Here is a 22117-nt window from a genome sequence, read left to right on the forward strand (position 1 = left end):
CCCTTCAGGAACGGTGCCTCAGTCCCAGCCTACCTACGTTTCAGGTGACGCTAGGAAAAACTGGCACAGCACCAGCAACCCCTTCCCCCCATGGGGCCCTCTACAGGTTGCTAGTGAAATGCCAGCCCTTTCCTCCACTGATGGATAGAAGCCCATGCATGTTTTAATAACCCCTTCAGTTTGCCTCTGAGAAATGAAATAAATACTGACATCTTCAGTGAGTGTGGCTGAGAGTGGGCCATCCCTCCCACTCCCGTCTTCCGCCCAGTGTTCCCACTGAATGGTGCTGCTCGTGCAAATAGGGGAGAGCAGGCTCAGGCAGGGGGATATCAAAAATCGGAACGATACAGAGAAGATTAGCATGGCCCCTGCACAAGGACGACACGCAAATTCGTGAAGTGTTCCATATTAAAACAAGAAAATTAACAAGCAGGCAGAGGAGTTTAAGTTTAATCCCAGGTGATCATTAATAGCCAGGAAAGCCCCAAACCGCAGGCCACTGTTGTTATTGTAAAGCAAATAAAATCTCCACAGCTGGTTTGTCTCCCTGTTGTGAGTGATGCAGTTTTCTTGAGTTGTCTGTTCTGTTCTCTTGCTAACGGTTAATGCTCTGTATGGGGAACCTTCGTGACCTCCTCCTGTAGTGGGTTATTGCAATGCGCTTCTCCTGGGAGTCTGATGGGAAGCTTCAGTTAGTGTTGCCAACTTACTTGGCTGTGTTTCATGCTTGGGTCCCCAGTCAATTGCTGGGTACAATTTAGGATGTTATGTTTGATCTACCATATAAAACACTGTGCGTTTTAGCTCCTTGGAGGCCACCCCTCCAGCTGACAGTCCCTCGACTCACTCCTCTCTGGACATTGGGAGCTGAACATGTCCTTGCTCCCCTCCCTTGCTCTGACTGAATCCTGACTTTCAGCGGATGCTGTCAGGCCTGTTAACCCAGGGCTTTCCTGAGGAAGTGTGTAGTTCCTTGCCTTGTCCGGGAGATTTTCTGTATCATTAGCTGATGAATGATCAGAGAGTTACTTTTCTTGTATCCACACCTTGAGGACATGGTAGATGCATTTTCCTATATATTGAAAATGATAAATAACCCCCCCAAGGGTTGGGGGAAGCAGAACTTCAGTATCACTGGCCTGTTAGGTGCATGATGCAAACTAGCAGCCAGAGATCAAAAATATTCCACACACACGAACTGTTTAGCATGCGTTTTCCTCCATGCTTGTTTGGCCGTTCTGTCCTAATGCAATTCCTGCCTGCGACTGAGTTACTCCATCTTTCAAAACACGCTGGTAATCGGCCTTAATAAACAGCTTATCTTGTGCCAAGCGAGCCTGGAGACTTACAGCCAGTCCTCCCCCTGGCCTGTGGCTCCCAGACATGCCTGGTGCCGTTGATAATGATACTAATAAAATGAAAGAGAGACGGTCTGAACTCTGCCAGGAAGACAAATGGCTGTCAGTGCCTCCTTAAATCTCTCTTGCGAGGACCTGTCTAATTTTGAAACTATTTTACACAGTTGGGAAACATTTAAGGTGAACAAGGCATACAATCGACCTCAGCTGAAGCTGGAAAAGATCATTCCTTTTTGCAGTCTTGTGGGGTTTCATTCCTCTCCTGCCCCCCATGGAAACATCTCCTGCAAGGCAGTGATTGTTTTCACTTGGGCTTCCTTTCGAAGAGCTAAGCTGCCTCCTGACCTGACAGCCATACTAGTTGATTCACTGATTTTATTTTATGCTGAAAGGGAGCTCTGCTTGAGTGACATGAAATACGATTGGTTTTGCAGGGTTCATATAAATCAATGTTCAGATGTTCATATAAATCAATTCCCTCCCTGTGTTCCAGGTGGAGCCGAAGGATCAAAAGAAGACCCTTGAAGGTGGGAGGGGATGGGAAGTGACTTAGCCAAAGTCACACAGCAAGTCTGTGGAAAAGGCAAGAACCAGAGCTCAGGTCTCTGGACTCCTCTCCTAGCCCCCTGCCTGTTGGATTTTGCTGCCTCTGGGTTCTGTCTGAATCATGGGTGAGGTTCTGTGCAGTATAGTCAGCAGTCTCATCCCACGATTGCTTAGGCCTGGTCTACGTAGAAAATTAGGTCATCTTAACAAGTGAGATATTTAAGTCCTCCTAACCCCCGGCATAGACAGCGCTAGGTGAAGGAAGAAGTCTTCCAGTGACCTAGCTACCATCTCTCAGGGAGGTGGGTTATCTGTGCCGGGAGAGAACCCCTCCTGTCAGTATAGGTAGTGTTTACGCTGCGGCCGTGCCCCTGGAGTGTTTCAAGTGTAGACAAGCCGTTAGCGTGTGCTGAGATTTAGGGGCACCTTGTTAGTGACACCAGACAACGAAAGATTGTATTTGGTTTGTCAGGTTGCTAGGAACCAGAGGGAACCACAGGGTCTGTCTATCTCTGTTCAGAGGTCTTGATAAAATATCCCTTTGTATATTAATTACAGTAGAGTCCTGTCTATTCTCTGCTGGGAGGGACATTCCAGTTTGGTTAGGAGACGATAAAGAAAGAATTTTGGTTGTTTTTAACCTATTTATCTACGCCAAGCTTAAAGCCAGATTACTTGATGAACGTTGGGTGTTTCTGGTCAGGAGGCCTTCTTTTAACCCTTGGATAAGATAATTGAAGGGTGATTTTTTTCTGTAGTTTCTTTGAAGGGAATGAAAAACTGCTCCGGAATCTGGAATGCCTTTTGTAAAGGAGCAAGTCCATCTGAGTAGCAAGACTGGTTCTTAAAGCATGAGAGAGACCCTTTACTTCCTTGTGTGCTAAGTGCCCTGCTTACCTCTAGCGTGGAGCTTGCAAAACAAAGATGATGAATGTAACAATGCATCCAAAATACTCTGCAGACAACTTTTACGTATTGATTTAATCAGAGCTGATTACGCTGAGAAATGGCCAGAGTGAGGATTGAACTCTCCCACTTTACACCCAATTACAGTGGAAATTGTTGCTTGCTCAGCCTGTCCCTCTGCCAGGGAATTAATGGAAAAGCCCTACCTGAAATCAGCAGGCCTCTTCTACAGAGTGATGTGTCATTCTCCTCCCCAACAGGGGGAGGAAAAAATGGTCTAAATTGTATTAAGCTCAATCCATCATTATCACTGTGGGGGGAGGAGGAGGAGGCAGACGGAGAGAGGGAACAGAGCCTGTCTTAAAATCGATTGTACTTTCAGCACGGGGATTCTGCTCTCTTCTTTCGCCCAGAAAGCATTCTGGGCTCCAAGATGAAAGCTGGTGATGGAATGAAACTGTTCAGGGAGCACTCATTCGGGCTACGTGAACTCAGCACTGGTGAGAGATGTTGGATCGGCAGCCTGGAGATGAGGCCCCTTCTCTCTAGCTCCTGAAGATGATTAAAATGGTAGGGAGTGGTGCTGCAAGGTGCCCCACACTTTTGCTGCCCCACCAGTAGGAAGAAAGGTGGCTTGTTCTCCAGGGCCTGATCCAATGGCCAGTTAAATCAAAGGGAATCTTTCCATTGACCTCAGCAAGTTCTGTCTCAGGCCCTCATTGAGTACTTAGCCCCTCTCCAAGGGGACTGTCAGCTTGTGCAGGTTGGGATGTGCAGCATCTATGACGTGGCCACCTATCCCCATGGATGTAGCCTGAGACCCAACAGACTCGTTTCATGCAGGTCCCTGGCGGGAACATCTTTCAGCTCAAGTTTAAAGCAGGCTGTAGAAAGGACCATGAAGGGTGGGGATAGGTGGGACAATTTGCCATCCAGTATTCCTCTGAAAGAGCCTCTTTTGCTCCCAAATGGGCTGTGCGCAGAGGTAATAAATTACCCCTAGAATAAGGGATGAAGCCGTCTTCCTCCCTCACTTGGAAAGTGCCGGCGTTTCTTTCATTTGTGGAGACAATTGGGCACAATTGTCACACCAGTTCTCTGCTGCTTGTGTTGCATGAGCCCGGCCTGGGAATGTATTAATAAACATCATCCCTCTGGATCCCCCTGCCAGCTGGAATTGCGGGGCTGCGACACCTCACTTTGTGCTGCCAGCAGAGGGGTACATCTGATGCCCAGTCAAGGAGGCTGTTCTATGTGGGAGATGTGGGTGATGAGGTGTGTGGCTTTCTTCCTAACCCTTGGGAGGTCATGAGTTTATGCCCCAATGCATGAGGTTTGGTTAGTCCATCTTACACCCAGCAGCAGTATTTGTGTCTGTGATCCCCGCTGGCTGACCACACGCTGGGCAAGGAAGTATTGCCTTGTATTTGTTTGAATTTACATTCTGTTCGTTCGCTGACATCCCTCTTCCCCTGTACCTCCCCCAAAAAAGCCTCTTTAGCCAACAGACCCAAAAGCTATGTCTAGCTTTTTCTAGGGTCTCACTGTACTCACAGGCTTGGCTTTCTTGCTTTTGCCTCTCTCTCGGGGTTTGTCTGTTCTCAGTTTCTGTGTGTTCTGCCTTTCTTCACACCCGCTTGGTCACCTTACCCATGCGGTGCTGGTTTCTGGGCAGAATCTATTAGGCCTTGTTTTAGGTGTTGCACCCTAAGTGTTTCTTACAAACTATCTTAAGCGAAGGGTGAGTTCACACATCAGTTTGAAGGTTTTACCTCAGCCCATAACAAGGTTTCACCCAGCTCTGAACATGTTTTCTCTGGTGTTGCGTCTTTCATTATTTGTTCCTGTTACTTTGTAAGTTAAAAAATAGAAATAAAAAGCAAGGCTTAATTTATGCCATCCTACAGCTTGATAATGCCTCTGCTTTTCCTGTCATCTGCTTTTATTTGCTACAGCAGCACTTCACATCAGCCTTTGCTTTGGCCATGTGCAGCCTTGCCAGGAGTGTGATAGGATATCCAAAATGAAGAACAACGGAAGTAACTAGTCCGTTAGTCTAGATGGCATTGTTTAAATCAGGCTTTGTTTGGCCTGTGCTGCCATTGCTGCATATTCTGGGCAGCTGAGAGCCTGCACCCAATTTATTCCTGCTCTGTATTTTCCTACCATAGCTAGAAATTGTTTTAAGTGACATGGATTATGTATCCATTCCCTTAATGCTTTATAGTTTTATTGCCTGTCTTCGTCGCATTTTTGTTTTATTCCGCTGGATAGTCTTCCTAACCATTCCATCTACTGTTACCAATGGTTATACAATGGCAGCATATGTATTTTCTTTTGGTTACCCTGGTATTGTCAATTCCAAGTGCTCAATAATTACAGGTCAGCTCCTCCTTTCCCGCCAATATCATGAGATTTTTTTTAAAAATGTTGGGTTTTGGGTGGGATTTTCCCTCCTACATTTTCAAGCTTTTCTATGCAACCAGAAGGGCTAGAAAGTTGCATGGAAAAAAAAAATCTGAGGTTCTAACATGATCACCTGACTCCAGGAGCTGGGACTTTGAGAAAAGCACCAACTATCGCAAGAGTTGTGAAACAATCATCTGAGTTTACAATAGTGCCCTGAAAGAGCAATTATAAGAGAGAATTGACAAGTCTCACTTTAAGATGATTTAAAAGGACTTCAGAGCTGGGGAAAGATGCAGGGTTGACCGTCCTAGAGTGTGAAGTCCCCTCTCTGGTCGTGATTCTAAGCAAGTGTTTGCGCTTTTAAAAAAATGCTGAGGTTCATCCTGTTACAGCATATGCACAAATCCCACTGAAGCCATTGGGGGTCAATCATTTGCTTGCAGATAGGTATGGACTTAGGCCCTGATCCAGCATTCTCCTTTTCTCCACAGAGCAGGTACAGCATGGGCAGTGGCAGGCCAGACTGCCCTTCAGTTGCCCCCGGCTTGTTCTGAAAAGGACTGCCATAACTTAGCAAAGCCAATGGAAAGAGTCCCTATCCAGGATGATGCTGGCCCTTTAAGAGGGAGCAGGGCCAGTGTACCTGTGCCGCATCAGCTGACCCAAATTATGCTTTAAAAGGGGGTGCCTGGGGTGTGTGGGGGGAGACCTATTAATGAGAGAGATCCAGTGAGTCAGAGTTAGGAAGCTATAGGCACAGGAGCAGCAGGACAGTGAGAGTCCTGGGAGGGGAGGCGGTGGGAGCCTGAAAGGTAAAGCCTAAGGGAACCATCCTCGGGTTTGTAGCCCACAGGAAACTGAGGATATGGCTTTGTTTTGTTTAGGTGGGACAGTAAAACTGCCTAAGAGAGCCTGTGGGTGTGGTAGTGGATCCTTTGCAAACTGGGGAGAAGCCCTTTTTACTGTCCCGTCCACCCACTGCAATGGGCTTTGGATCAGACCCGTAGTTAGGAGATCGGTGTCGTCTCCATTGCCTTTCTGTCCTGGGCACTGCTACGGAAAGTGCCGGTATTCAAGCCAGCTGGGGAAGTGGTTCATGATGTGGCTTTTCTCTGTTCTGCAACTTACAACCTGTAAACGTCCCGCTGCTCAGCAGGACTGGCCAGAAGCCAGTGCAGGGAAAGAGACAGACTCTGGTTGTTTCACTGTAGTGGTGTGGGGCTACTAAGTACAGATTTTCCACCATCTGGATTTGGACTCGGACACTTAATTTTGGCTTCTACATTGGCAACCACTGGGTTTATTCAAACTCTAGAGCAAACTGAATGATCTGGCAGCCTTTTCATCAAGTGGTTCAGCCAAGGGGTATGAAAATGAGATCCTAACAAGCCTGTTTTCTGGCAAGGCTCCATAGGACTTATATGCTGACGAGAGACCCTTAAACAAGCCAGGGCCTTGACTCATTTCATAGGCAGAAAGCAGCTGGGATGCTCTGGTTATCTCCACTGGGAGTGGAACACATTCCCAGTAAGCTTCCTAGTGCCTGTTCCAGGCTAACATTTAGGTATTGGGTAACTCTGTGCCCTAGGATGTGGCTAGTGCACGTAACAAGGTGGAGCAGACTTCCCACGAGGCCTTGCAAGGAATGAGCAATGATTTAATAATGTGCACTGAGAGAAGAACAAAAAAAGGAAAATAAATCCATCCAGACAATGGCTCTTGGAAGCATCTCAATAATGCATTAATAAAATATACTCATTGGGATGGTTACTTATTTTCAGAAATGGATCTGATGTACTGGTACAGCATTTTGCTTTTTAGTGACACTCAGTTATGGTGCCAGTGCCTTATGGAAAAGGCCCTGTGCTGTTTTAGAATTACATTCTAGTATCCTGCTGCACAAGGTGTTGTCCCTGGTTTGACACTGTTCTGCAGGAGCTGGACTGAGGGTTTCTAGCTGTTATGGCCTTTTCTGTGCTAGAAAATTGGACCACCACCATTGAAACTGGTGGGTTAGCATCCCTGTCTGCGTAGTCGTGCTGCTTTGGGTCCATTGTGTTTTTCCCCATGCCCACGTTAGTCCTGTGTGACATTTTAGCTGTCACAATGTCCCTTGGGTTCCTAGGTTGTGCTTTCCAGCGCAGTTTCTTGAAAGCAGTGTGCTAAGTGTAGTGAGTCGGTCAGGCCTGTGAGGAGTTGCTGTGAACCCTTCGCCAGCTGGTCCCAAAGGGGCTGTGTTACACTTGGGGACTCTGGAACTGAGTGTGGAACTTGGTAGAACACCATCACTGTCCCTCACAAGCTCCAACACCAAGCCTTGACATGTCTCTCTAGTTTCCTCTTGCCTTGTTAGGAAGGTAATTGCCCTCTGCTATGGCGCTGTGTCATGTCCCTCCATTACAACCTAGCACTGTATTAACAGGCCACGTTGCAATTTGGAGTTAAAACAAGCTGCCACATCTAATAAAATGTGCATCCAGGAAACGGTTCTGGGTCTGACAGGAACTGTAGCTGCACTAAACACAGGGATGCACATAAACATCCAGACTAGCAAACTGTTGGTTTTTTTTACATAAGCCTGAGTTAATTCTTCCCCCGTCACCCCCCAAAAAATGAAGTCCCTGGTCCCTTACTGCTCTCTTCCAGGCTGCCCGTGATCTTGCTGCTTATCGTACAGGGTGTTGGGTGGATAGTTGGATTGCTCTATAAATGACCCACAAGGCCACTGCCTTTATGCACCTCCAGATACCTGCTGCGCCAGCCTGGTTGAGGGGGATTTTCGCCATCCCGTGCAGGGGGGATCAGCAGTATAGTGCAAAGTGGCTAGATATGTATTGGAACTGAGGGCCAAAGGAGAGCTGCTCGGGTATGTTGTGTCATCGTTTCACGGACTGTGTTTCGTTTCCCAAGGGTTTATTCATTGCCTGCATCCTGAAACCAAAGCAGTTACCTGGGGCAGGCTAACTAACCAGGTGTATTATTTGCTTTTTCCAGGCAAATAAGCTAAGAACAAAAACTTTGCGGAACACTCTGAATCCCACCTGGAATGAGACCCTCACTTATTATGGCATCACAGACGAGGATATGGTTCGCAAGACGCTAAGGTAGGCGTAACCCTGGGGACATCTCGTGGAGATGCAGGCGGAGTGGGTTGTATGTCTCATTATTTGGAAAGAAAGCTTTCTTTGTATTCACTTGAGCTATGTGTGGGAAGGGAAAGAATGCATATTGCAGTGATGCGTTGAGAGGGGAAGCCAGTAAAATCCCCACTCCATACTCCTGCTGTCACCAATCTGCACTGGTGTGAATGGCCAGCCAAGGTGCAGAGCACCAGAAAACCAGGCCCATTGTATTTCAGCTAAATCTGAGCACCTTCAGTCAGCCACGTAGCGCATTGCACCCAGGTGCCCACCAGCTGAGAATAGACGTGACATTCTTTGAGATTACCGGGCATCCAGCTTCAGAGGTCTAAAACTTTCACTGCTAGCAGCCGTGGCTGGGATGCTCAAAGGAGCTGAAGGGAGGTAAGTGCCCAGTTCTCACTGAAAATAATTGGAAGCTAGACATCTTATCATCTTCAGACCTCTTTGAAAATGCCAGCCCATGTAGCTAGCAGATCTTTTAGGCTATGCCAGGCCTGGGATATGTTTATAATGGAATATCAATAATTAGGGTACAACACAGAACTCTCCCTTTGGCCTGTGTCAAGCTGTCACCTGTGCACGTGCTCTTCAGACGAAATCCTGATAGGACATTTATAGCTCCTTCTCTCCAGCGGATCGAGAGATAATTATTATTTCCCAAGGCCCCGCATTTGCACACTCCTCCTGCAGGGATCAGTCGCAGCCCTTTGGTGACAGACATTTGATTTATAAACTGCCTGGATTTGAATAGCTGGTGAAGAGCCCTGTAGCATTTCATCATTATAAGCTTCGTAATTGATCAACTTGGGGTCTGAGCTGCAATTTTTTTAACCTTATAATTCCCAAAGCTGCTAAACATACCTTATTTATTTATTGCTTCTTGCTGAGTTGCTGATCTCTATTTGAAGATGAGTTTTGGAGGAGGGCAGAAATGCATTTGTAAATTGCTGTAAAACTAAATGGAACTTGGTTTAACTTGGCAAAAATGAGGAATTTTATATCTTGCAAGCAAAGCAGCGTCCTGACTGGTCAAGGAGCGCAGGGAGTGGTGGCAGTGTGTTCAGTAGATGGTATTCCTTTTTCTGAACCTGGCATGGCACTGGCAGTGTGGAAATGCTGCCTTTACGATGGGATGCAACACTGAAGTCCCTTTAGCCACTCAGAGATGTTTGCCACAAAGTCTTGGCTAACTTCCAGTTTAACTCCCTGCTACCTAACTACATCCCCTCACTTCAACTGGCTCTGCTTAACTGGGACCCACTCATTTAACCCTTGCTCTTGCTATTAGGGCCTGATCCAAAGGCAGCTGAAATTAATGGAGAGACTTCTATTAACCTTTAGCTCTGGCCTTTTAAACCATTGCCGTGCTCAATCCCAGTGGTGGGTGTATTGACTCCTTATGTATATGATCTGTAAATCTCTTCGTTCTAGCAAGCTCCTCCATGTAGAAGGAAATCAATGTAAGATATATTAAAATAAAGAAGGATTTTGCATATCGCATCTAGGATTGACAGCTTTCTAGCTCCATGGCTGAATTCTGAACGTCGTTACTTAAAGTATATGCTGTAAATTTATTTTTGCATGGAAGCAATGAAAACATATCACTGTAACAAAGTTATTTACTAGTAGGTGAATTTGGATTCTGAGCTTGCCTGTCATCCATAACTCACTTACTGATGAGAAATTTATCTCCCTAGATTATTAGTTCACATGGAAAATATTAGTCATGCTGAAAGTGCTGTGGGTTTCTCAGGCTGGAAAGCCTGTGTTTCGTTATTTTTTTTCCTCCATGCCTTTGAAGTTTTCAGCTAGTTCAAGTGTGAAAATTGGTTTATAGAAAGATGCCTGGCTGAGTTGTTTGTTGAAATGCACTGGGAAGAAAAAGTGTTTTGGATCCAGACTTCACCTTTCCATCAGCTCTCTTAATTGTTTCTTGCCGAGGAAATGCCATCTGGCCAGCCCCACTGGGGTGGCGTGATCATCTCTTGGGATCAGACAGGTGCAGTGTAGGAATGGAGCCTCTGTGTTTGAAAGTTTTTAATCTCTCCGTTCTCCTCCTGGTGGAATTACGATTCCTAGCACATCCCTGATCTTGGGATCTGACACAGCTATCATCTTCCTCGTCAGCTGGCGATGTGTTCGTACAGCCTCTAGCACAAGGGAGTCCTGGTCCGTGATGGGAGCTCCTATGCACTATGGCAACACAAATAATTATTAGTAATAACTGGCAGAGAGGATTATCTTCCTCTTTCCTCCACTCTCTGGCTTTCCTCAGCAGGGGTCGAGAGCCCCAACTTCCACGTGTGAGAACGGGCTTTGTTACAGCTTCCTGCTGCCTTAAGCTGTGTTCTCCGTTCCAGGAGTCTGGTAGCAGGGATGCTATAAAGAATTTGAACCACAGAGGTGGGATGCTTAGGGGGGAAGACGTTAATAAAACGTGGGGAGTGGCACCGTCTCGATCTGATGGCAGGCCCAGTGGCTAGAGCATTGGAGTAGAGCATTGGAGACCTGGGTTCTGCCGCTGGCTCACAGTTGGACCTTGGGCAAGTCACTTTCCCTCTCTCAGTTCCCCCATCTGTAATGAAGATAATGATATTTACTAAAGTACTTTTGAGATCTATAGATTACAAAGTGCTGTGTAAGAGCTATGTGTATATGTTGACGATTTTCCTACATCACATCTCAGCACGTAATTTACTGCCCCAGGTGATACCAGATGCTCTATTACCCCCAGATCCTGCATTCAGCAGTAGCCGCCCTCTGATGCTTTGGAGCGCAGTTAGAATCACCGGAGAGTGCAGCTGGGTGTGCAAACCCCTCTGTGAATTCCTTCCCAATCCCTAAGGTGGTCAGCTGAAAACCTTAATCATGAGGCTCTGTTGCCCTGCTTGAACACGTGCAACCTCACATGTTGTTGGTTATTAAATTATCCAGGGTTGGTGAGTCCAGATATAGGATCTAACTATAACTTCCAGCAGCAGTGAATTCCACAGGCTTCTGAGCATGCATTAAGCAATGGTCTCCAAACTGTGGGGCCTCGGGGGGTGTGGAGGAATGTCTGGGGGTCACGGTGGGGCCCGGGTCAGCCTCCATGGGGGGCGGGGGGGAGGGTGCACCCTGGCCAGCCCTTTTCTGCCCCCTGCTCCGCTCCGGCCCTGGCAGCAGCTCCAGCCCCCGGCCCAGGGGGGCGCAGACACATTGCATTACTGGTAAGAGGGGGCATCCAAGGAAAAGTTTGGGCAGCACTGGCATAAAGGGCTGATGAGGGCTATCTTGATACTTACAACTAAGGCTGCGATTCTGTCACGGAGGTCGCAGAAGTGGCCGGTGCGGGTGACCCCAGAGCTGCCTGAGCTGCGGCTGGCCCTGGAGGTCATCGGGAAAGCAGTCCCTGGGGGCCTTGGAGCAACAGGCTGCCGAGGGTAGTTAGCCCCCACCACTGGAGCAGGGGTCCCCAGAGCAGCAGAGCCCCAGGGTCAGAGATTTAGTCATCATGGGTTTTTATAATAAAAGTCATGGACAGGTCACAGACAAAAAATAAAAATTCATGGCCCCTGACCTGTCCATGGGTATTTTTAGTAAAAGTCACGACTAAATCTTAGCCTTACTTATAACCACACCAATGAAATGACAAAGAGAGACAAAAGGAAATGACATGAGGAAGCAGAGGAGTGTCAGTGACTGGTGAGATGAGATATCTGGACCCCATGTAACAGCCTGAGAGGAGCAGAGCTGGGGTCTTGTTTTGTCACCGTCTCTTTGCTTAGGAGATTCTGGACCACGTCTGGGTTGGAGTCCCAGTGTCTGGCTGATGAGATTCCAAAGGCGATCTTTGGTTTATTTTACCACCACTTTGGTTCCTGTTTAACAGGCACCAGTCTTGGGCAACACACGCAACGCAAAGATTTTTTGTTTTTCCTCTCTTTTCCTGGGCAAAGTTTGACATTACTCCCTCTACGTAACATCTCCGACTCTAGCCTATGGCGTAAAACTTCTAATGCTGCTTGATTGCACCCTGCTAACGTTATGTAATAACAACTACAGTCTTTGCTAGCTGACTGGGAGACCTGTAACACCTCTTAGACAGCAAACCAGACCCTGTGGGGATGTGGTCAAGCAGCTGAGACCCCTCTGAGTACCATCTGCGCTAGGAACCTAGATAGGAATCACACCCTGCAGTTGCATATGGAGAAGAGGAGTCTCATGTCCCCCAGCGCATCCATGCAACATAGCTCAGGATTTGGCCACAGAAATTTGAGCCTCCTGAGCCTGATTCTGATCCATGTATACTGGTACAAATTGGGAGTAACTCCGCAGAAGTCAGGGAGTGACACAGGTGTCAGTGAGAGGAGAATCAGTTGTCTTGTCCATGCATGTGCCAGAGAAGGATCGTGAACAGTAGTGGCAGCAAGCACATCCGCGTCCTAGCCATTGTCACTGAGTGTTTTGTAGGTGTTACAGGAGAGGTGAATTTTCAGGGTTTTAGTGCTTTGTGGTGCACTTATGGCATTGCCCTCCACCAGGGCGAGGTTCCGGCTTTATCTGTGCATCAGTTTGCTTTCTAGGGATAGCTCATGAACAATTTGGATGCCCAGATGGAGGAAACCAAAGCAGATTAATTCTCGCTTTTTGTCACTATGGTAAACGGGGACCCCCTAGAATTCAGGCAGATGGAATCTGAATGTGAAACACAGTTATTCTCCATTTGTGTTAATTAAGTTTCCCTTCCCCCTCACTGCTGCAGGCAGAGAATCTCTTGTAGCTTGAGTGTTGTCTCATTGTGCCAGGCCCCTTTTCTACTCCATAGGATGTGGGAGAAGATTGCTCCACTACTGATACTTAACTGATCTAATTAGATATCACATCCCACAATTTGCTGCACTACTGGAGCTGTCCCTTTCATATACCAGGTAGAGGCAACTCCTCTGGGAGCTTCAGTGGTGAGTTTGAATTCCGGTAGCCGATTATGGAAATCTCATGTGTGCCATTAATGGGCAATTACACAGGGTGCATTCACATTGAGGCTATGTAGCCATAACCTATGCTACTGGGTCAAAGAAAAGACCCAAGTTTTGGACAGGGTGTGAAATTCAACTGTGTGTGCGTGCGCCCCTGCCTCTTGATAAGATATCCAGAGATGGATATAGTTGCTAACTATGCTAAGATGATGGTAAAGCTTTCTGAAAAGCTGCAGTGGATCCTCTAGTTAAAAGCAACCCTTCAGCTAGGAATAACATCTGCTTGGCTGAAAGCACTCTATACAATTCAGAATCTTAAGCCACTTGCTTATGTGACATTCTGAGCCGCCTCCTTTTAGGAAAAGTTAACAGCCAAACTTCTGAAAGTTTGTTCTTCTCTTCCCCGTTAGGTATTAAGATCACATCTTTGCAGCTGCAACTTCGTCAATTAATTAGGTGATAATTAAGGATTGAAATTGTGTCTCTTCTTAGCTCCACACTTCCTAGGAGCACCTGGAATACAGTTCTCACTTCTTGGTGTTTGCAGATAACTGACTGAAAACCTTTCTGGGCTCCTGCATCATGAGGAACCATAAAATATGCTCGGGGTAACGAATTGCCTACCGTCACTACTGTAAGGGTGTGCATTGAATGGTAAACTGGGCACACCATAATGGGGCCAAACTTCCCCCAACTTTCAGATTAGCTGCATGGCATACCATCCCTCTCGTTTTGGAGGGAGTGGAGTGTGCTTGGAGCGTGGGAATTGGGAATCATAGATACCAGTCCCAGCTCTGCCACTAGTGCAACATGGTGAGATCTTGGGCAAGTTCCTTGCACTTCCGTATCTGTAAAATGGGAGTAGGACTTCCCTATGCTAGTGCAGTGGTAGTGGAGAGACCCCCACATACGGGGCAGGGCTTCCTGAGTCCCCAGCACTGCTCCCAGGAGCACAGCTCATGCTGGGCTGTTTGGCTCAACACAGAGCCAGCAGGGAGAGTGCCCCACTGCTGAATCGCTTCTCTGGTGCTACAGAGTGTGACAAAGAATTTGGCTTTGGATGTTGTTGGTCCTGGAGAGCCTGGCTTCCTGCCAGAGAGTGATGGAAAATCCAGAGCAAGTGACCTTTATTCCACGTAGCCAGGCTGTCAGGAAACGGGGCCATTGCATTGGTGCCCAACCAAAGCTACCCAAAGGTTAGAAAATCTGCCTGTCTGTGGGGTATGTCCAAATCGATTAATAGAGTTTAAGGTCAGACAGGACCATTAGATCATCTGACCCCTCCGTATAACACAGGATTTCACCCAGCTACCCCTGCACTTAGCACCCTAGCCTGCTTGTGGACACAGAGAGCAGGGACAGCCACTCTCCAAAGGGTGTTAGTGGACTTGTGCAAACCGATGCCCCGTGTTCCTGAAGGTCTAATGCCACTGCCCTTCTTGCCCTCAGACCTTCTAGGAAGCAGAGTTGCATCCTGACGGCTGGAGAGGAGGAAACGTTACCCATAAAAGTCAAAGAGCTTGGCAGGGGAAGCTAATGACAGCAGCTTCCAGCTGGGGGGGATCAGCTGCAGCAAGCCCCATTCTGTAATTCTCTTTGATACTGGAGCACCACAGTACTGCAATTGGGGAAGCCGGGCGGGCGCTGGGTTACAGCTGGCATTGGGAGTATTGAGTCCCTTCCGCCAGGGAGCAGTTCTGCTTATTTTAACTGTGGTTACATCTGCACTTGGATTTGAGGGTGTAATTCCCAGCATGGGTAGATGTAGCTGCACTAGCTCCCATGCAGCTAGCAGGCTAACCACAGTGTAGCTGCGGTGACGCAAGTCGCAGGCCTGGCTCGCTGCCCCAAGTCCGTACCCATCGGAGATGCTAGGCAAGTGCATGGGGCAGCCAGCCTGTCCCTCCCCTGGCTGCACGCTAGCTCAATGAGAGCTAAGCGCAGGTACATCTCTCTGCAAGCTGGAAATTTCACCCCCAGATCCAAGTGAAGAGCAGCCTGTTATCTATTATGTAACCCCGCCCCCATCCTTTGCCCCTTTGGAGGTATTGTCTGTCCTTCCACCTCCATTTACTGAGGGTGGAGTTGTATGCATAGGAATTACCAGGGGTCCCTTCCAGTGTCCCATCACCTTCAGCGACAAGCACCATATGCCACAAGGGGAAGATATAAGACGGCCCGCGGGAAGTTCCTTCCCTTCCACCTTAGTTAGAGGGTGACTTATATACCTGCAGCTGGGAGTGTGTGTGTGAATCCACACAGCTGAATTCACTGCAAATCTATCCCCACCGAAAGCTGATGTGACAGCCTGCGTTGAGAGACTACAAGCCCACTTGCCATCGCCTGCATGCCTGGCATGAAAAATGCTCCCAGCGAAGCAGCCATTTGGAAAGGAGCAGCTGGCTAAATGTTGCCCATCCTGAGTCACTGAGGTGCCCATCCTACCATCATTATTCAAGGTTCAAAGTTTAGAAACCCTCACCGGCATCCCTCTTCCTCCCCCCCGCATGCACTTTAAGAGCTCTTTTCTGCATTGCTGCACCAGCAGTTGGGCTGATGGATTAGCATTTTATTGCATGGGATGGAAGGGGGAATTGCATTCTTGATATGTTACTATGGCGACTGGAGCCACAAAGATAACCTAAACCTCAGAATGAATATACCATGGTTTAAACAGGCTTAGATTCTCCACCGTGTCTGCCTGAAGATTTTGTGAACAAAAACTGGGAAAGTTTGACTAGCCGCGCTTTGTTTGTTTTCCGGAAGAGGCTCAAGGAAGGAATTAAAGAATTGCAGTCCCTGAAATCAGCAGGACAGCACTGCTCTTTACAGCCACAGCTCTTCACACCTGCAGTGAGCAGTCTTGTTGTCTGGCCTGAGGTTTGTTCTGGTGCCCCACTCTTTCCATCCCTCCTACCATGACACTAGTCTACAAGTCGTGCCAACATTAATTTATTCATTCATCTAGGGTCCGTTCACGAAAGCACTCATCATTCAAGACAAGCACGTGCTTAACTTTAAGCATAGGTTTAAATCCTATTGAAGTCAATGGGATTTATGCACCTGCCTAAAGTTAAGTATGTGCTGACATGCCTTGCTGAATTAATTTAGCAAAATTTCACATGGAAACGTTCACCGTTTTTGGTGGCCAACACATTAACATGGCAGAGTGAAGTTTTCCATCACAGTGATCCTGTTTATCACGTCCATGGGGGAGCCAAAAAAAAAAAAAAATTCAAGTAGCCCTCATTTTCCTTAAGAATATTTCCCAACTTGCTCATTCCTTTCCTATTGCCTTGTGAGTGGGGAATTCAGTCAATACGGTTTTTATTTAGTGAATTATCTTATTGTGAACCTGCAGATGAGATCAGACTTCTCACAGATTTGCTACAACATGGAAATTTTCCTTTTTCCCCTCCACAGCTTGAGTTTTCATGGAGGATGTAAAATAAGGTGAATGGGTGTAAGGTTGTGAAATATTGCACCTCTGCATGCAGCAAAGGTGTAAACTGCATCCTCAGGCCATATGCTTGAAAGATCATTTGCCTTTTCCGTGAAGAGGAAGGACAGCCGTGTGGTTAAGGCGCTGGATGGGGCCTCAGGAGAGCGGGATTCAATTTCAGGCCTTGCCATAGACTCCCTGCATGACTTTAGTTGTTACTTTTACCTCTCTGTGCCTCAGTATAACAGACATAAAGACACCTCTTTTGTCACGTCTACTTAGAAAGCACAGGCCAGGGAAGAGACTGCCTCTTACTATGTGTTCGTACCTAGTGCAATGGGATCCCAATAGGGCCTCTAGGCACGGCTATCATACAAATAAATAACACCAACTCAGCATGCAAAATAAGATGCTGGAGCTTACGCACCACCACACCACATACAGGGTGTGCGTGTGTGTGCAAATCTAATGTGAAAGTAGCACTTGCTGAATATTGCCTCTCTCCAGTTCTTTGTATGACCATAATCTAATGAAAAATGCCTGGCGCTCTGTGGGTAACCGTGCGCTTCAAAGCAGCAGGGACGGCGGATGTGCTCATGCTAATCAGCCCAGCTTCGTTGAAAGGCAGCTGTAACAAGTTGAAAGCACCTGGGCGACGCCCCTTTGGTTTGAGAGGGGATCGCTTGCCAGATGCCTCTTTGGTGCTGAAATTCACCACCTGGCAGGGAAATTGATGTTGGAGTCTCTTTAATGTAAAAAGAATGGACCCAATCAAAGCTGCCGCCAGTCCCCACCTCCCTGCCATTTGGGAAGCTGGGTGACTCAGCAGAGCAGGAATGGAACAGGAGCCAAAAATCTTCCTCCCCTCCCAAGGCAAGTCCTCCACGGGCTAGTGGACTCCACACTTGGCTTTAAAGGTTAATGGACTGGATCATGCCTTGGTCTAATGCAGCAGTGCAGGGGGTGAACATGCTTCCTTCATGGAGGCATTAATGCTGCCTGGATTGTCGCTCCAGACCCTCAGGGGGAGAGCAGGGGCTGTTTGCCTCATGCTTTCCCTCCCACATGCTCCCACCTCATGAGTGGGAGCATGTAGAGCCATGGCTAACCTGCCTCCTACACACCCCCAAATGATCAGAGTAGGGGCACCTCTGCAAAGGGCTGTACCAGATTACTCTCCCCCACACTTCACGCCCAATGCAGCAGAGACATTGTGTCTCCAGGGTGGCAGAGGAACATTGCCGCTTGCTGAAGGCTGGGCACCAGGAAAGTACAGGTCATTGTCAGCTCAGTGTGTCAAAATTCAGCAGCGCTTCTGGGGTGGCTCTGCTCTAACGAACTGAGTCACAGGAAGAGGCAACATTAAAAGAGAACAACGACGCTTTGAGGATGTGCTTTGGCTTCATCCAGCTCCGCAGGCCAGTGCAAGCCTCCACAAAAGAAATAAAATGAGGAAACAGCCTAGAAAATTCCCTTGGGAGGGAAGGTTTTATTAATGAATCAACCCCCTAAAATAACACTTCTACTTCATGGACTGCCTTAGCACTCAGGATTTTGAAGGGCCTGATCCAAAGCCTGTTCATTGAATTCAGTGGGCTTTGGATCAAGGCCAAAGTGCTTTGCTAACGGTTAACCCATCCACCAGCCTGGGATGATAGGGAAGTAAAATTCAGGCCTGTAACCAAAGGCACGGAGAGATTAGGTGACTCTTTCAAGGCTATGCAGAAAGTCAGTTGCAGAGCAAGAATAGAACCTAAGGAGTCCAGTTGTGTGCTCTAACCATTTGGACAGTGCCACAGACTGGTGCAGACAGTGTGCTGAAAGCTACCAGTCATGCAGTATCCAGCCCGGGCAGCTTTTTGCAGACAGTGGGTTGTTTCATGACTTGCATGACTCTCGTAAACCAGGTGACCACCCCCGCTGTCCTGGTGATGCCTGGGGTTGATCACCGCTCTGGGCTGGCTGGCTGCTTGCTGTTTTTAAAGTGCTTTTGAATAGTGTGTTCAGGGCGGGGCCTTGCTCCTGAGAACCTGGCACTGAATGGAATTGCCGCATCTGTAGCGATGTCGCTGCAGAGAAACCTTCCTTAATCAGCCCTGCTCCCCCGCCCCCCTTCTGTCTCTTCCCAAAGGACAGTGACATTGGAGGATGAGGAATGAGAGTGTCTCACTCACAGGGGGAATATCCCGTAATGAGCCAACTCTCGTCGCTTGCTCGTCAGTCTGATCACTTCCCATGGACCAAGGGAGGGGGGTCAGACTTGGAGGGGGGTGTAAGCACGAGGGGGGATTATAACCCTTTTTAAAGAACAACGCATGGGGCTAACAGGAGAAACTCACCACTTGCAGATGGGTCCAGTCCAGCTGACAGACCCACGGCAAGTATAGTAGGACAGGGATGTTCTTCGGCAGCCCAGTGGTGCATGGAGTGTGTACTTACCCTCCTAGAGATAAGGACACAGACACTAGTATTAAGGAATCAACCCTCCAAAATAAGACAGCCACTTCGGACTTCTCCTAACACCTTGGGTCTGAGGCTTTTGAAAGGTCCGATTCAAAGCCCCTTCGTTGAAGGCGTGGACACTGGTTCCTGTACCATTCGCAGTAGTGGGAGGTTTCCCCTCCCCTTGAATAGGATCAGGGTCAAGCCCCAAACTATTATTTCTATTTTTTTTAATTATATGTGTATTACCTGAGACTTCAGAGGTACTCACTTCAACAGGCACAATTATCCCTTGCCCTTACCCACCATTAAAAGTCAGCCCCCTCTGGGGTGTAATGCAGCAGCTTTTTACTGTTTTGAACAGTGTAAAGCAACACTACATGTCAGGAAGGACTACCAGTGAAGAATACTATACTCTGTTGAAGCAACAGCATAAATGTAGATAGGCAGACCACATTGCCTAAATTAAATCTGATATGCAATAAAATAAATCCTATACCCAATACATATTAGAACTGGTCAGATATTGGGTAGTAAAATTAATCTTCTAAAAATATATTGAAGAAATAATGCATTATTAATTGAATGTAATATTCAGCCACCTATAGTGCTGGTCTACTATGCCAATAATCTTTGTTTAATAATAAATTTGACAAGCAGCATTACTCATCAAAAGCATAATTTTACAAATGGGAGCAGTTCATAAGAACATACATAAGAATGGCTATACTGGGTCAGATCAAAGGCCTATCTAGCCCAATATCCTGTCCTCTGACAGTGGACAATGCCAGGTGCCCCAGAGGTAATGAACAGAACAGGTAATCATCAAGTGATCCATCCCGTCACCCAGTCCCAGATTCTGGCAAACAGAGGCTAGTGGCACCATCCCTGCCCATCCTGGCTAATAGCCATTGATAGACCGATCCTCGATGAAGTTATCTAATTTTTTAAAAATCTTTTTATAGTTTTGGCCTTCAAAACATCCTCTGGCAAAGAGTTCCACGGGTTGACTGTGTGTTGTGTGAAGAAATACTTCCTTTTGTTTGTTTTAAACCTGCTGCCTATTCATTGCATTTGGTGACCCCCCCCCCCCCCCAGTTCTTATATTATGAGAAGGAGTAAATAACACTTCCTTATTTACTTTCTCCACACCAGTCATGATTTTATAGACTTCTATCATATCCCACCTTAGTCATCTCTTTTCCAAGCTGAAAAGTTCCAGTTTTATTAATCTCGCCTCATATGGAAGCTGTTCCATACCCCCTAGTCATTTTTGTTGCCCCTTTCTGAACCTTTTCCAATTCCAATATATCTTTTTTGAGATGGGGCGACCAGATCTGCAGGCAGTATTCAAGATGTGGATTTATGTAGAGGCAATATGATATTTTCTGTTGGATTATCTATCCCTTTCCTAATGATTCCCAACATTCTGTTAGCTTTTTTGACTGCTGCTTCACGTTGAGTGACTGTTTTCAGAGCACTATCCACAATGACTCCAAGATCTCTTTCTTGAGTGGTAACAGCTAATTTGGACCCCATCATTTTATATGTATAGATGGGATTATGTTTTCCAAAATGCATTACTTTGCATTTATCAACAATGAATTTCACCTGCCATTTTATTGGCCAGTCGCCCAGTTTCGTGACATCCTTTTGTAACTCTTCGTAGTCTGCTTTGGACTTAACTATCTTGAGTACATCTAATAAATAACATACATTTTTAATGTTTTATTTGTTACTGTAGCATCCAGGAACCTTTGTTATGGCCCCTGACCCCACTGCTATTGTTAGGTGCTGCACATTACAATTGGTATTTATTAGGAGTATTACAGTAGTGCCCAGGAGCCCCAGTCATGGTCCAGGACTCCACTGTGCCAGGTGCTGTACAAATATCAGACAAAAATCAGACCCTGGCCCAAAGAACTTACAATCTAAATATAAGACGAGAAACAACAGATACAGATGGAGAGGGGGAGAAAGAGGGTATGTTTCTGGAGTATCTTTCACTTGAGGTTCCCAAAGTGCTTTACTGACTTTAATGGGGATATCCCTAAGCCTTGGTTAGTGGAGCCCTTGGTAGTGGCCCATGGAGTCACAACGACACCTTGCTGTTATATCACACACAGATCCCAAAGTGCTTCACAAGGCAAGTCCGTATCATTGTCCCCAGTTTACTGGCTGGTCACCTGACACTGGCTCCTCCTCCCTGTTTCTGGCTGGCAGATGTCCTTAAAGGACAGCTAGGCATAACCTGAACACCTACTTCTCCATTTAAGCACCTGCTGAAATTGCCACAGAGACACAGAGGGACTGCAGCTAGGAAGGGATGTGTCCATGAGAGGCACTATCTATAAGATGTGAATCACACTATGAATAAGTTTGAGAACCCCCATGGGAATGCACTAAGTGCCCAAGCCTATCCCCTCCTTCCCAAGCTTACGTAGGTTGTTACATCCATTATACAGTTGTGCGTTCTGATTTAGAGGTGGTGATGAGCCCGGGATCACATAGTAAGTCAGCGGTAGTCAGAAATAGAACCCAAAAGTCCTGATTCAGTGGGAGGGAGAATAAAGTTTAATGAGCAATGATTGTTCACTTGCTTCTTCGTTTTCTCCAGAGATACTTCTTACCGTTACTAAACCGAGGAGCCAAAGACAGGAACAAGTCCCTATTAAAAGCCATCAAACCAAAAGGGAGACTCGATGGAATATGATTAGGGTTAGGGGGCTGGAATTTTTTTTAAAGGACTCATAATGGCCAAGTCAAACTTTCTGACAGATGCTCTGCTACTGCGGTTTGTCATGGATCAGATTTTGTAACCCACAGTATACAAAAATCCATTACATTGATTTCTTGTAATAAAATTCAAACAAGTGTAATTGAATTACATCTGTTACCAAAGGGAAGGGCTAG

The 22117-nt window shown here is 46.9% G+C and overlaps 1 protein-coding gene and 1 pseudogene across 1 annotated transcript in view; both read left to right on the top strand.

The window, feature by feature from the left end:
* The window catches only part of DOC2B (double C2 domain beta), a 126394-nt gene that overhangs the window by 58728 nt on the left and 45549 nt on the right, over positions 1–22117 (top strand). Inside the window, exon 4 of the mRNA XM_037880618.2 lies at positions 8214–8323. Coding sequence (XP_037736546.1) covers positions 8214–8323 — 110 coding nt within the window. The remainder of the gene's footprint in view (positions 1–8213; positions 8324–22117) is intronic.
* On the top strand, positions 314–413 carry LOC114018992 (annotated as a pseudogene).

The sequence above is a fragment of the Chelonia mydas genome, chromosome 17 (genome assembly GCF_015237465.2).
Source record: "Chelonia mydas isolate rCheMyd1 chromosome 17, rCheMyd1.pri.v2, whole genome shotgun sequence".
In the NCBI taxonomy this organism is placed as follows: Eukaryota; Metazoa; Chordata; order Testudines; family Cheloniidae; genus Chelonia; species Chelonia mydas.